The 16,147-nt window shown below is 42.6% G+C and overlaps 1 protein-coding gene across 17 annotated transcripts in view; it reads left to right on the top strand.

Annotated features, from left to right (window-relative positions):
- PLEKHA6 (pleckstrin homology domain containing A6) overlaps window positions 1–16,147 on the top strand; it is a 1,584,742-nt gene that overhangs the window by 917,519 nt on the left and 651,076 nt on the right. For all 17 annotated transcript variants that reach the window (XR_013274469.1, XR_013274470.1, XM_077481247.1 and 14 more), the window contains one exon: window positions 215–354. Coding sequence is in view for 15 of the 17 variants with exons in the window: in XM_077481247.1 (XP_077337373.1) it covers window positions 215–354 (140 nt within the window). In the remaining 2 variants the exon portion in view is untranslated. The remainder of the gene's footprint in view (window positions 1–214; window positions 355–16,147) is intronic.

Genomic DNA, 16,147 nt, shown 5'->3' with positions numbered 1-16,147 from the left:
TTTGTTTTACATCCCAGTGTCAAATACTTCTGTAGGCAGTAGATGCACAAACAATGCAGTGTCCCTTAATGAACACTTCAGAGAAATAGATGTTGTGAGTACAGTAAACTCAAATTTTTCAACACAATATGTGTATCTGATGTAGAAAAAAGACTTGAGAAAAATTGTCAAATTATTTTAGGCTTACAAGTTTTTCATATCCCCTTTGTTTTAGTAGTCACAGGGCCATCGGCAACTTTCAGTTCCAACAGTCCGGCCAGTCCCTTAAGCTCTGCCAGTCTCACTAGTCCCCTCAGCCCCTTCTCACTCATCTCTGGATCCCAAGGATCACCAACTAAGCATACCACAAGTGAGGTAGGTAAAATTAATTTAAGCAATTGTATGAATATTGGTAATTTATGGAGAGAGTGATTTTGGAATGCCTAAGTAACCTTACAGATTGTTGTAAAACTTGGCTGAATAAACAAAGTGATGCATCAGAGCTGTCTTTTATTTCTGTAAACTTTGCTTAAAATATACAATTAGAATATACATGTTTATAAGGGTATTATTGCATTAACCCATTTCATAGTTTTTTTATAAATATCCCTGAATTGACAGAGGTTAGGATGCTCAGGGTTTACTGCATGCATGTTGTCATTGTGATTTTTTATTCTGTTTTAGTCTGTGGTTTATGTTCATAATCTTTATTTTAGTTTAGCCATGTTGTTTTATTTTTATGTACAGCAAATTATTACATACAGTTGCATAGATAAGTTGAAAAAAAAGACACAAACCCATCTGTTGGTCAGGGCTCAGGTTGAGGTCAGGGCTCTGTGCAGGCCAATCAAGTTTCTCCATCCCAAACTTGCTCATCAATGTCTTTATGTCTTTTAACTTTTGTTCACTGGTCCACATCATTTGATGGAGGGGGGATTATGTTTGGGTTGTATTTCATGGGTTGGGCTTGGCCCCTTAGTTCCAGTGAAGGGGACACTTAAAGCGTCAGCATACTAAGACATTTTGGATAATTTCATGCTTCCCACTTTGTGGGAACAGTTTGGGGTTGCCCCCTTCCTGTTCCAACATGACTGAACACCAGTGCACAAAGCAAGGTCCATAAAGACATGAATGAGCGAGTTTGGGATGGAGGAACTTGACTGGCCTGCACAGAGCCATGAATTCAACCCAATAGAATTAGAGCAGGAGGAATTTGAGTGGAGACTGCGAGCCAGGCCTTCTTGTCCAACATCAGTGCCTGACCTCACTTATGCACTTCTGGAAAAATGGTCAAACATTCCCATAGACACATTTCTAAGCTTTGTGGCCAGCCTTCTCAGAAGAGTTGAAGCTGTTATAGCTACAAAGGGTGGGCCAACTCATTATTGAACCCCGCAGACTAAGACTAGGATACCATTAAAGTTTATCTGCGTGTAAAGTCAGGTGCCCCAATATTTTTTGACAATAATAGACTCTCTCTCTCTCTCTCTCTCTCTCTCTCTCTATATATATATATATATATATATATATATATATACACTGTATATTGTGTGTGTGTGTATGTATATATATATATATATATATATATATATATATATATATATATATATACCCTGGCAGAATTTATGATTTCTTGGCCATTTTTCACATTTTTCTTTATCGTACATCATGAGACACGGAGCCTTCAAGTAATTACTTAATGGGTTATAGGCCACCTTCAGGTGTTGACACTGGTAAACCCAATCAAAGGAAGTTCACTCCCCTATAGCCCTTCCTCCTTTCCTGGAGCACATCAGTTTTTTTGCCAGTGTCTAAGGTGTTGGTCACGAGGGAAGAAGTGCTCTGAGGAGCTACAGGAGGGATCCGTGCTGGATTTAAATTCCTCCATCAAAGGAAGCCAGATCCATCCAGTGGATGGCACCTGGGACCTCATATCCGAAGCACAAGGTTTTGCCTGTAATGCCTCTCTTTGTAGGGCTGGACCCCAAGAACCCAGGGCTTAGCTTTTGTTACATTACCTCAAGCTTCCTGTTGGGGTGCTTATACAAGGCCCAAAGCAGTTGGACCCTGTTCTTACAGATCCAGTCCTTGAAGATTCGCTAAATTTAACCCACCGTGATGGGTGAAAGTAGGATTTTCTGTTAATGCAGCAAAATCCTGCGGCGAGGACAAGGTAAGGGAAGAAAACTTAGATATTAAAAACATCTATGCGTTTTTTTTTTTCTTCATTTAAGGAAAATATGTTGTTTAATATGTTTAATGTTGTTTAATATGTTGTTTAAGGAAAATACCTTAAAATCTCCACTAGATGGAGTCTATGCACATACCTTACTCTGTTGTCTTATGCTCCATACACATGGTCGGAAATTCTGACGGAAAAAGTCAGATCGGATTATCTTGTCAGAAAATCCAATCGTGTATGGGCTTTTTCCATCTGAATTTCCGATGGAAAAAGTTTGAGAGCTCGATCTAAAATTTTCCGACAACAAAATCCAATCGCACTTTTTCCGATTGTGTGTATATAATTCCGACGCACAAAGTGCCATGCATGCTCAGAAAAAATTGGAGACAAAAGCTATTGGCTACTGGCTTCTACATAGTCCCGTCGTACGTTTTTGTACGTCACCTCGTTCTGAACGATTGGATTTTCCGACAACTTTGTGCGACTGCGTATACGTAATGCACAGATGCTTAAGGATCCAACAGATAAGAAGTTGGAATCCCTGCTAAAATCCGCTTTTTCCATAGCGGGTGCTGTTACTCAACCCAATCCCTAAAGGGCCAATTTAAACAGGCCCTTAGTGAGCTTCCTACACAACAAGCTCGGAATTTGGCTGAACTAACCAAGGCATTATGTTTATGTTTATAGATGCCATTAAAGACCTTATTCACCAGGCACCCCACCTTACGCTTATGCTTGTACATATGCGCATATGGGGAGTGACTATTTGGAGAAGATTTGTATAAATATATCATGGAAAAAGTACTCTTTTTACCAGTCAAAAAGAAAATATAAACGTCCTGCATTTAAACAGACTCTTTCCCCTGCACCAGGGGCTTCCTCTTCTAGGCAGTGGTGATGGCCTCCACCGTCAGACTTTAGAGCAAAAGGGTCACACCCAGGCTCAAAAGAAGCCCTGAGGTAGGAAATCTGCAATCAGAATCCTAAAGCCTCATCATGAAGAGGCAGTCTGGAAAAAGGAAATTTAGGGCAGAAGGCAGTGGCGTAACTAGAACCTTCAGGGCCCCGATGCAGGAAACCATGGCGGGCCCCCCTCCCGACCCCCCCCCCCCCCCGACCTCCGGACAGGGCTCTTTTCTCCGAGCCCGATGGTGGAACACCAGGGCCCAGTCCCAAGTGGGTGGCTGCATATAAAGGAACCAATTTAAAAAACATCAATTACAGCCACTGTGCCCATCAAACGCCACCACTGTACCATCTAATGCCACCACTGTACCATCAAATGTCACTACTGTGCCCATCAAACTCTGCCGCTGTGCCCATCAAATGCCACCGCTGTGCCCATCAAATGCTGCCAGTGTACCCATCAAATGCTGCCACTGTGTGCCACCGCCCGCTCACTGTCTGCCCGCCACTTACCCTGTCTTGGTGGGGCAGCGGGTAATGGCCATGAGCGGGGTCCTCCATGCAGCTACTGCCATCCTCATCTCCTGTCCTCTCCTCCTGATGGGCGTCCAATAGCTGCACCTATTGTTTCAGCCAATCTGGTGATGGGTAAAAGACCCGCACACCTGATTGGTGGAGAGGTGGTTCAGTGTTAGGAAAGTGAATATTAATTCACTTTTCTAACACACCTGGGTAGACTGTGAGCGTCAAGCATGGCACTCGCAGTTCACCTATTTTGAAGCCTATTAGAGCCCATGGCTCTAATCAGGTGCTGCAAAAACACCCCCCGCCGCTGTAATTCAGGCACCCGGCACCCCAAAAGGGACCAGACACCTAAATATGGGGGTGGCAGCGGTGGCCATGGATAGATTCCTGCTATGCTATGCATGAATCTATCCATTGGTCATAGAGGGGGTGGAACCTGTGCACCCTTTTGGATGCACCACCACTGATAAACACATGCATACACACATGCATACATACACATACATATATGAACACACACACATACATACAAGCATGCTCACACGCACACATACAAGCATGCTCACACACACAAGCATGCTCACACACACACGAGCATGCTCACACACACACACACACACACAAGCATGCTCACACACACACACACACACACACACAAGCATGCTCACACACACACACAAGCATGCTCACACACACACACACATACAAGCATGCTCCCTCACACACACACACACACACAAGCATGCTCACACGCACACACAAGCATGCTCACACACACGCACATACAAGCATGCTCACACACACAAGCATGCTCACACACACACACACACACACGCACACACAAGCATGCTCACACACATACAAGCATGCTCACACATGCACATACATGCATGCTCGCTCACACACACACAATCATGCTCACACGCACACACAAGCATGCTCACACGCACACACAAGCATGCTCACACGCACATCCAAGCATGCTCACACACACGCACATACAAGCATGCTCACACACACAAGCATGCTCACACACACACACGCACACACAAGCATGCTCACACACATACAAGCATGCTCACACATGCACATACATGCATGCTCACACACATGCACATACAAGCATGCTCACACACATGCACATACAAGCATGCTCACACACACACACATACATACAAGCATGTTCACACACACATACAAGCATGTTCACACACACACACATACAAGCATGTTCACTCATACAAGCATGCTCACACACACACACACACATACAAACACAAATACAGTAGATAGTTTTATTTAAAAAAAAAAAAACAGCAGACATTTACCTTTTGCTCTTCCTGCCGGGTACTGCACTCTAGGGGGAGACAAAGAGCACACACTGTGCTTTTACTAAGCCTAATGTGAGGAGTCCCCGCACAGTGCTGATTTCAGTTCGGCTGATGATCGGGGAGCTCCTCTCAGCCTCCCCTCCTATCGAAGAGTACAGGGGCCCTCGGGCCCCCTGCAGCAAGGGGCCCGGTCGCCATGGCGATCTTGGGACCCCTATAATTCCGCCACTGGCAGAAGGGTCATTTCCACGGTAACGCTGAGATACAAGCTGGAATTTCGGGACTTTCCATCATCTTGCTTCCTGAGGTCAAGCGTTCCCAAACATCCAGAGAAAAAACAGTCTCTGTTTCAGACACTAAACCGAATAATATCTCAAGGGGTGATAATACATATACCCACACAAGAGCATGGTCTGGGATTTTTTTCAAACCTTTTTATGGTACCAAAACCAAATGGAGATGTCAAAACCATTCTAGATCTAAGAAAGCTAAATCAATTCCTGAATATCCACTCCTTTCGCATGGAGACAATAAGGTCAGTAGTTTCTATGCTTTTAGGAAGACAACTTGTGGCGTCAATCGACATCAGGGATGCATGTCACTGTATTTCCTGCTCATCAAAAGTTTCTGAGGTCCAAGTTAGAACAGCAGCATTTTCAATTTGTAGCCCTGCCCTTTGGGCTAGCCACAACACCTTGGGTGTTCACCAAAGTGCTGGCCCCACCTCTAGCCAGGTTAAGGACTCGGCATAACAAACGTAGTGTACCTAAACTATTACTTACAGATCAATCAGTGACTCGTTTAGAGCAAAGCGTACGCACTACAACCAACTATCTGAAAAGTTTGGGTTGGATTCTCAACCTAGAGAAATCTTCCTTAATACCACTAAGAAGGCTGAAGTACTTGGGTCTGATCATAGATACAGCCAAGGAAAGGGTGTTCTTGCCTCAAGAAAAAATCAACTCCATAGGAGAGCTGCTGCGGAGGGTCAGGTCACATGGCAATCCCTCCATTCACCTCTGCATGAGGTTGCTAGAAACCTTGGTAGCTTCATTCAAAGCAGTTCCCTATGCCCAGTTCCATTCAAGACTGTTGCAAAACATTATTCTGTCTGCTTGGAACAAAACAATTCAAGCTTTAGACTTGCCAATGTGGCTGTTCCCAAGAGTGGCCCAAAGCATCACTTGGTGGTTATTAACCCATAATCTGCTGAAAGGAAAATCCTTCAGACCAGGCATCTGGAAAGTGGTAACAACAGATGCCAGTCTCTCAGGCTGAAGAGCAGTACTAGAAAAGACAACTGTCCAGGGACAGTGATCAAGAACCAAATGAATCTTACCCATCAATATCCTAGAGATTCGGGCAGTACATCTGGCTCCAAAGGCCTGGACTTTCAGGTTACGTGATTGTCCTGTCAGCATTCAATCTGACAATGCCACAGCTGCCGCCTATATCAATCACCAAGGGGGCACCAAAAGTCTTTCAGCGCAGAGAGTGGTGAACCATATTCTAACTTGGGCAGAAAAGAATGTTCCATGCCTTTCTGCAATCTTCATTCTGGGAGTAGAGAATTGGCAGGCGGACTACTTAAGTCACAAAGTGAAACATAGTAATGTCTATAGTAAATAGAGCAAACATCTATAAACTATTTTGTATATAGTAGAAAAAGTCTATTGCAAAAGATAGTGGAAAATGTTTCTTCTAAAAATGTAATAATATAACATCTATTAAGGAAGCTGATAGTAGATGTTTCTTCCAATAATGGTAAGTATGAAAAAAGCAGACTTTTCCGTGCAGCAATCCAAAGTGTGTATCTGGGACATCAGAGAGAATGAATACTCTTACCCCAACAGGTGGACACACACACCATACAGCGGAGGGGTAAAACTAGCATCCGACCATCGCTTCAAACCGACTCTTCAATGAGGACCCTTGTAGTGCGATGGTATGCACCTCCGTCTGTATGCAGAGGGATCAGGGTGGATGTTTCACACCAGGAAATCCAGCTGATTGATGTCGTTTTGTGGAATACGAACTCCTAATTGCCAGGTATTTAAAGCCATCAAACCGACATCAAATCATCAGCTCCAACCATGAGAAAAAGAGGGAAGAAGAAAGGGCATCCACATGTGAATCCAGAGTAAAAAAATATTTATTCAATATAAAACGAAACTGAGATGTTTCTAACAAGAGTTCTTCTACTGGGCCATAAGACCTGTTACTAAATACCACACTGATATAAAGGGTAATTAGTATCTGTTAATAATCTCTGACAGCTGGTGCTTGCTGACACTGAAAACTGTGATATCCAACCACACGTTCTCAGCGTACACCAGCTCCTCCTTGTCGTATCATGTGCTCCTCTACTTCAGACTTTGCAGCCAATCCAGGGCTAGGAGTGCAGTCTTCCCATGACCCTGTGATCATGCTGCCGCTGTATGACGTCATTGTGGACCGTTACAGATGGTATCTGCACTCCAAGCCTCATGTTGAGTCCTATACCCCGGAAGCCACGTTCAGATTGACTAGGCAGCAGCGGAGTACTGACCAAACAGGGTGCTCCAGACCCACAGTAAGACCCCTTTCACACCACACCGCTGATAGCATCGGCGGTAAAACGCCGCTATTTTTAGCTGCGTTTTACCGCCGGATTTGCGGCGCATTTTGGCCGCTAGCGGGGCGCTTCTACCCCCCGCTAGCGGCCGCGAAAGGGTTAAAACCGCCGGCAATACGCCGCAATAGCGGCGTTTTGCCGGCGGCATTACAGCGCTGCCCCATTGATTTCAATCGGGAGCAGCGGTGGAGGAGCGGTTAACACACCGCTTCTTCACTGCTCCAAAGAAGCTGCTGGCAGGACTTTTTTCTGACGTCCTGCCAGCGCACCGCTGTAGTGTGAAAGCCCTCAGGGCTTTCACACTGCACACAATGGTGCAGCTTCTTTAGGGCGGATTGCAGGCGCTATTTCTAACGCTATAGCACCTGCAAAACGCCCTGGTGTGAAAGGGGTCTAAACATCATATGACTGCACCGGTCATCAATAGCCATATCTGACCTGAAATAGAAGACTTTCAACGGACATGGATCGATTATATATGTGAGCCCACATAAAAATCCGAGGGATTAGCTTTTCAGTTATCTACCATAAACAATCTGTGCAATAAAAAACATATATGAAAAATTATGGCATAAAACTTCTTTAACCACTTAAGCTCCGGACCATTTGGCTGGTCAATGACCAGAGGACTTTTTACAATTTGGCACTAGGCTCCTTTAACTGGTAATTGCGCGGTCATGCAATGTTGTACCCAAACAAAATGTGCGTCCTTTTTTTCCCACAAATAGAGCTTTCTTTTAAAGGTAGTTGATTGACTCTGCAATTTTTATTTTTAGAGTTATAAACATAAAAAGTCCGAAAATTTGGAAAAACAAATGATATTTTCAAATTTTTGTTATTAGAAAAATCCAATAAACTCAATTTTAGTCATACATTTAGGCCAAAATGTATTCAGCCACATGTCTTTGGTAAAAAAAAAGTCAATAAGTGTATATTTATTGGTTTGCGCAAAAGTTGTCACGTCTACAAACTCAGGTACATTTTCTGGAATTTACGCAGCTTTTAGTTTATGACTGCATCTCATTTCTTGAGGTGCTAAAATGGCAGGGCAGTACAAACCCCCTCCAAATTACCCTATTTTGGAAAGTAGACACCCTAAGAAAATTGATAAGAGGCATGTTGAGCCCATTGAATATTTAATTTTTTTGCCCCAAACGATTGAATAATGACAAAAAAAAAGTTTTTTTTTACAAAAAAGTTGTCACTAAATGATATATTGCTCACACAAGCCATGGTTATATGTGGAGTTGTACCCCAAAATACATTCTGCTGCTTCTCCTGAGTATGGGGATACCACATGTGGACGACTTTTTGGGAGCCTAGCCGCGTACGGGGCCCCGGAAGCCAAGCACCGCCTTCAGGATTTCTAAGGGCATACATTTTTAATTTCACTCCTCACCACCTATCACTGTTTTGAAGGCCATAAAATGCCAAGATGGCACAAAACCCCCACAAATGACCCCATTTTAGAAAGTAGACACCCCAAGCCATTTGCTGAGAGGCATGTTGAGTCCATGGAATATTTTATATTTTGCCACAAGTTGCAGGGAAATTACAAACTTTTTTTTTTCACAAAGTTGTCACTAAATGATATATTGCTCACACATGCCATTGGCATATGTAGAATTACACCCCAAAATAAATGCTGCTTCTTCTCCCGAGTATGGGGATACCTCATGTGTGGGACTTTTTGGGAGCCTAGCCGTGTACGGGGCCCCAAAAATCTAGCACTGCCTTCAGGATTTCTAAGGGTGTAGCTTTTTGATTTCACTCCTCACCACCTGTTACAGTTTTGAAGACCATAAAATGCCAAGATGGCACAACCCCCCCCCCCCCCCCCAGATGACCCCATTTTGGAAAGTAGACACCCTAAGCTATTTTCTGAGGGGCAGGTTGAGTCCATGGAATATTTTATATTTTGCCACAAGTTGCGGGAATATGACCACCTTTTTTTCTTTGTTTTGTTTTTTTCACAAAGTTGTCACTAAATGATATATTGCTCACACATGCCATGGGCATATGTGGAATTACACCCCAAAATACATTTTTCTGCTTCTCCTGAGTACGGGGATACCACATGTGTGGGACTTTTTGGGAACCTAGCCACGCACTGGGCCCCAAAATCCAAGCACCACCTTCAGGATTTCTAAGGGCGTAAATTTTTTATTTCACGCCTCACTACCTATCACAGTTTTGAAGGCCATAAAATGCCAAGATGGCACCCCCCCCCAAAAATGACCCTATTTTGGAAAGTAGACACCCCAAGCTATTTGCCGAGAGGCATGGTGTGTATTTTGCAGCTCTCATTTGTTTTTGAAAATGAAGAAAAAATATAAAAAATTATATTTTTTTCTTTTTTTCAAATTTCAAAACTTTGTGACAAAAATCAAGGTCTGCAAAATACTTTTGTGCTATCTGGGCATTCCATGGCCTCTGAAACTGTGATAGGCAGTGAGGAATGAAATAAAAAATTTACACCCTTAGAAAGCCTGAAGGCAGTGCTTGGATTTTAGGCTACCGTACGCGGCTAGGCTCCCAAAAGGTCTCACACTTGTGGTATCCCCGTACTCAGGAGAAGCAACAGAATGTATTTTGGGGTGTAATTTCACATATAACCATGGCATGTTTGAGCAATATATCATTTAATGACAACTTTGTGCAAAAAATATATATAATAATAATGTATTTTTCCGCAACTTGTGTCAAAATATACAATATTCCATGGACTCGACATGCCTCTCAGCAAATAGCTTGGAGTGTCATCTTTCTAAAATGGGGTTATTTGAGGGGGGGGGGGGGGGTTTGAACTGTCCTGGCATTTTATGCACAACATTTAGAAGCTTATGTCACACATCACCCACTCTTCTAACCACTTGAAGACAAAGCCCTTTCTGACACTTTTTGTTTGCATGAACAAATATATTTTTTTGCAAGAAAATTACTTTGAACCCCCAAACATTAAGTATTTTTTTAAAGCAAAGGCCCTACAGATTAAAATGGTGGGTGTTTCATTTTTTTTTTTCACACAGTATTTGTGTAACGATTTTTCAAACACTTTTTTGGGGGGAAAAAAAATTTTTTTTTTACATTTTAATGCACTAAAAATTACTATATTGCCCAAATGTTTGATGAAATAAAAAAGATGATCTTAGGCCGAGTACATGGATACCAAACACGACATGCTTTAAAATTGTGCAGAAACGTGCAGCAGTGACAAGCTACATACATTTTTAAAAGCCTTTAAGCGCTTTTACAGGTGACCACTTTAGATTTACGGAGGAGGTCTACTGCTAAAATTAGTACCCTCAAACTGAACTTTGCAGTGATACCTCACATGCATGATGCAATTGCTGTTTACATATGATGCCACACTGACGCTTGCGTTCGACCTTGCGCCTTAGCAGGGGGGACAGGGGTGTGTTTTTTTTTTGTTTGTTTTTTTTTATTATTTATTTTGCTTTTTTATTTTATTTTTAAACTGTTCCTTTCATTTATAGATTTTTTTAATTATTTTTATTGTTATCTCAGGGAATGTAAATATCCCCTATGATTGCAATAGGTAGTGACAGGTACTCTTTTTTGAAGAAATTAGGGTCTGTCAGACCCTAGATCTCTCCTCTGCCCTCAAAGCATCTGACCACACCAAGATCGGTGTGATAAAATGCTTTCCCAATTTCCCAATGGTGCTGTTTACAGCCCGTGAAATCTAAGTCCTGAAATGCTCGTAGCTTCCGGTTTCTTAGGCCATAGAGATAATTGGAGCCATTCTGGTCTCTTATCAGCTCTATGGCCAGCTGGCGGACCCACCGGCTGCATTCTCAGGTTCCCTGTTGGGACAGTTGAGCCTGAGAAAATCATGGAAGACGGTGGGGGGGACATTCCCACCCACTGCTTGTAAAAGCAGTCTAGAGGCTAATTAGCCGCTAGGATTGCTTTTACATGGAAGCCGACCGCTGGCTGAAAAGAATGATACCATGATCCGATGGGCGGCACAGTGGTGTAGTGGTTAGCACTCTCACCTAGCAGTAAAAAGGGTCGCTGGTTCATATCCCAACCATGACACTACCTGCCTGGAGTTTGCATGTTCTCCCTGTGCCTGCGTGGGTTTCCTCCGGGTACTCCGGTTTCCTCCCACAATCCAAAGACATGCAGGTAGGTTAATTGGCTTCTGTCCAAAATTGGCCTTAGTACAGTATATGAGTGGGGACCTTAGATTGTGGGCTCCTTGAGGGAAGGGCCCAATGTGAGTGTGCAATGTACAGGAATAGGGGTAGACACTCACTCCGTTTGAACTGGATGGGCTGGTGTCTTTATTCAACCTTACTAACTATGAAACTATGAAACTATGATCATACCTAAACCTGCAGGTATCCTTCTGGTATAAGCACTCATACCAGTACGTTGCTGGAACTGGTTGGGCATATATTGTATTTTTTTTTTTTTTTTCATGCAGCCTGTGGGCTGAAGGAAAAAAAGATATTGATCGGTGGGTATGCCCACCATTAGAATACCTCCCTTCATCCACCCACTTCTAATGGTGGGCATACATACACTATTTATATATGCCAAAGCATGGGGGCATCCGCCCCAAAAGGTAGGAGCAAATCGCTCCTCCAACCCTGCTGTCCCCATGCTTCGGCATATATCCTCTTTTTTAACGGTGGTGGTGAAATCACCTCTGACAGCGCTGGAGTCATGGCTTTATGTATCGTGCGAGCAAACGCTGTTGCTGTCAAGATAAATAAATCCGCGCTGCAGCCGAATGACGTACCTGCTAAGCAAATGATGGTTAACAATAAAACAAAGTAACATTACAGTATAACTGTAAGACATACCATACCTGCAAAGCAAATACAAAAAAAAAAAAACATAGTAAAAAATAAAACATTTAACGCAACCTGTGCCTAAAATATATATATATATACCAAAGCATGGGGGCATCCTCCCACAAAAGGTAGGAGCAAATCACTCCTCTGCCCCTGCTGCCCCCATGCTTCGGCATATATACTCTTTTTTTTTAACTGTGGTGGTGAAATCACCTCCAATAGCGCTGGAGTCATGGCTTTATGTATCGTGGGAGCAAACACTGTTGCTGTCAAGATAAATAAATCCGCGCTGCAGCAGAATGGCGTACCTGAATACAAAAAAAATCATTAACAATAAAACATTGCAGAATAGAATACAGTACCAAGGAGCAGAACAATAGAGAGAGAGAGAACAATAAAACAACTATTTTTGTTTTGTTTATTTTATATTTTTTGGGTTTTTTATTTTTACTTTTTTATTTTTATTTTTTTACACTTTTTTATGTAACTGTAACAGTTCTAACTGTTGTAATGGCTCCAGCGGTTTGGGTCTCTCAAAATGTGATGGCATCTTGGGAGACCCTGTGAACGTGTGCCTAGCCTGTGCAATGCTGTACCCTACTCTAAAACTCAACTAGTGAATGGTAGCATTCAAAACATTCACCAATGCAAAGACCAGAATTGATAATGCCTCTCATGCAGGCGGGCTTACTGCATTTGGTTGGGAAAAGTGAGGTGGAGCACCGTCTGGATACAGAAGGGCTCTGACAATATCTTCCTGGAATTTAAGGAAGGATCCAATTCTTTTTTATATTATTGTTATTATTGTTTATATTATTGTTTCGATTAATCGGTTAATAACCTTAAAAAAAAGTGGGTGAATTGACATTCATTTTCAATCACAGTGATGGGAAAATTTGGAAATAATAGAAAACTGCTCGGTTGAAGGAATTTTCAGACAGTGTATGTGGTTTTCATTCAGAAATTACATTAATTTAAAAAACAGAATGTTAAAAACAAGTGACAATTTCAAACAAAATTCTTTCATTCAGCGACTGTACAAAGACTTTTCATCGGAATATTCTCACCTGAAAATTGATCGGGGTGGCCAGCATAAGTCTCAGCATACACCTATGCAGTTTGCTTTTGATCTGTTTCTGCAGTGCTTTTTACTATGTGTTTTTGATTTCTGCGCACGTGATTTTACTGCAATTTGCATTTTTGCCTTTTTTTTGGGCAGATTAAAAAACACAAATTGCTTCAAAAATGCATTACATGCTTTTGTGCAGCTTCTCCATTGAAGTATATTGAACTAAAAGAAGCACCGTTTTGCTTTTAAATGTCCCTGACCCTTTCCAAATGTGCAGCGGCTGAAAAAACAGCACAGATATGAACGTGTCCCATAGAAAAAAAATGTAAATAAACTGTAGTGCGTTTCAGCAAAAAGCACCAATAAACATATAGATGTGAACCAGGTCTAAGACATTTAGTAACATAATGGGGTTAAAAAGACTAAAATGAGCCCTTTATAGTAAAAATTAAAAAAAAAAACAGATAATACTGTGAAAGTAATATTTACAGTAGTGATTATTTGCTCTTTTTGTACTATAACGGGCTCATTTTCGTTTTTTTTTAACCCCATTATGTTACTGCCCGATTAATCGATTATGAAAATAGTAATTGATTAATTTCATAATCAATTAGTTGTCGATTAATCGATTAGTTGTTTCAGCCCTACTTTTTTATATAAGACCACAAGGCCTCCACCTTTGTCGGCGGGACGGATTACAAGGTCATTTTGCTCACACTAAGATTTGAGGCCTGTTCCAAAGTTTGGATGATTATATACCCGTTTTTTGGGCAGCGATTCCAAATCTTTTGGAACTAGGTCTCAAAAAACCTTAAAGAGGAGGGCCGGTTTTAAAAAAAAAAAAAGTAAAAGTCAGCAGCTGCAAACACTGTAGCTGACTTTTAATAAGCACACTTACCTGTCCAGGGCGCCCGCAATGTCCGCCGCCCGAGGCTGACCCGTCCCTCGGCTCTCAGGTCCCAGCACCGCCATTTTGGCTAAGGAAAACGGGCAGTGGAGCCTTGCGAGTTGCGCAGCGCTTTGTGAATGGGGCGCGCTGTGTTTTGGGACACACAGTTCCCAGAACACAGCGCGACCCTTTACCCAGAAGACGCCGCACGGAGGAGAGACGATAGAAGATCTCCGCGGAGGAGGAAGAGGCAGATTAGGATGATGTGCCTAGCAACAGGCATTTCTGGTAAGTTAAACATTTTTTTTTTTCAGATTTTTCTCTAATTTTTAATGTATTCTTTTTTTCCAGGGTGGCCCTCCACTTTAATAGATGGCGCTGTAGAACTGGGGGGGTTTAAAAAGAGAGGGATTCCTCAACCGATTCCCACCTTTGAGAGAGAAATTCCATTGAAACATGGAAAGGGAGCTTGATCAAGTAGAAACAAGAGATGTACCCGAGGGTGGAGGCAGGCCAGAAAAAAAAAAAAAAAGACCAACTGATGAGGAGCTAGCCCCGGGACCTTTAACTAGTCCCGCCACATGGTGTAGAATTTTTGAGGTACATTTCTATGCTGGTATGTTAGTTTCTCTCTAATTAACATTGCGTTTACACGGTCAACCCATTGATGCCTGGTGGGGACCCTGGGGGTGATCCAGAATTGTGCTATCAATTTTCGAGCTATATAAAGTAGACAAATTATGGCCGTATGGGCAGCTGGTGCCAGCGTCTCCTCATCCAGGGCACCCAACAAGCATACCACGGGGTCTTAGGAATGACCACTGCAAACACTTGAGAGATTACCTCTAGAACCCCTGTCCAATATCGGAAACGTTTCAGGCAGTTCCAGAACATATGTAAGAGGTCCCCATGATCTCTCCTACACTTTGGACAAAGAGGTGTATCTCTCAATCCTCACTTGTAAAGTTTAACAGGTGTTCTATAGGCCCTGTGTAATAAATATAGGTGCAATAGTTTTTGCGAGGATGATGCTGACACCGGGGGAGTCATCCCCTTTTTTACCTTCTCCATCATAATCATTTGCACAATAGTATGGTCAGTCAGTAAAAGTGGCGTAATCCCAGATTGCATTTGCAGGGCATGCCTCAGTTGCAGATATTTAAAGAATTCCCTACGTGGGATGCCATATTCTGCCTGGATGTTCGTAAATGATTTAAGAACCTGTCCTCTATACAAGTGCGTCATATACTTGGATGACTAAACAGTGGCATGCTCGTGTAATAATTGTCCACATACAAATGTTACCCCTTTCCGAATAAGGGTGACACCAAGTCCCACACAATCTTGTCAGCGCTTCCTATGTAGTCAGGGCAGTTCTCCGACTCTACGTGACTATCTTTGCCCTCATAAACCATAAAACTACATGTATAGCCTGTGGCCCTGTCACATAGCTTATACACCTTGACCCCGTATCTGGAACGCTTGTTGGGAAGTGGCCAGAAAACGTAATCAGAGACTCATCAACGCAGACAACTTGATGGGGAGTAAACAAGTCTGCAAATCGTTGGTTGAAGTGGTTTATGAGGGGCCGAATTTTGTAGAGTCGATCGTATGCAGGGTCTCCACGAGGATGACAGAGTTCATTGTCATTGAAGTGTATGAACCGCAAAATTTGCTCGAGTCGTGCCCTGGCCATGGAAGCAGAGAACATGTGCATATGGTGAATTGGGTCAGTGGACCAATATGACCGCAACTCACTCTTTTTGGTTATGCCCATGTTGAGGGAAAGGCCCAGAAAGATATTAAATTCGGAAACCGTAATTGTT

Source organism: Lithobates pipiens, unplaced genomic scaffold (assembly GCF_037356315.1).
Source record: "Lithobates pipiens isolate NorthernLeopardFrog02 unplaced genomic scaffold, aLitPip1_a1.2 Scaffold_16, whole genome shotgun sequence".
Classification (NCBI taxonomy): Eukaryota; Metazoa; Chordata; class Amphibia; order Anura; family Ranidae; genus Lithobates; species Lithobates pipiens.
This window is presented reverse-complemented; position numbering and strand designations above follow the sequence as displayed.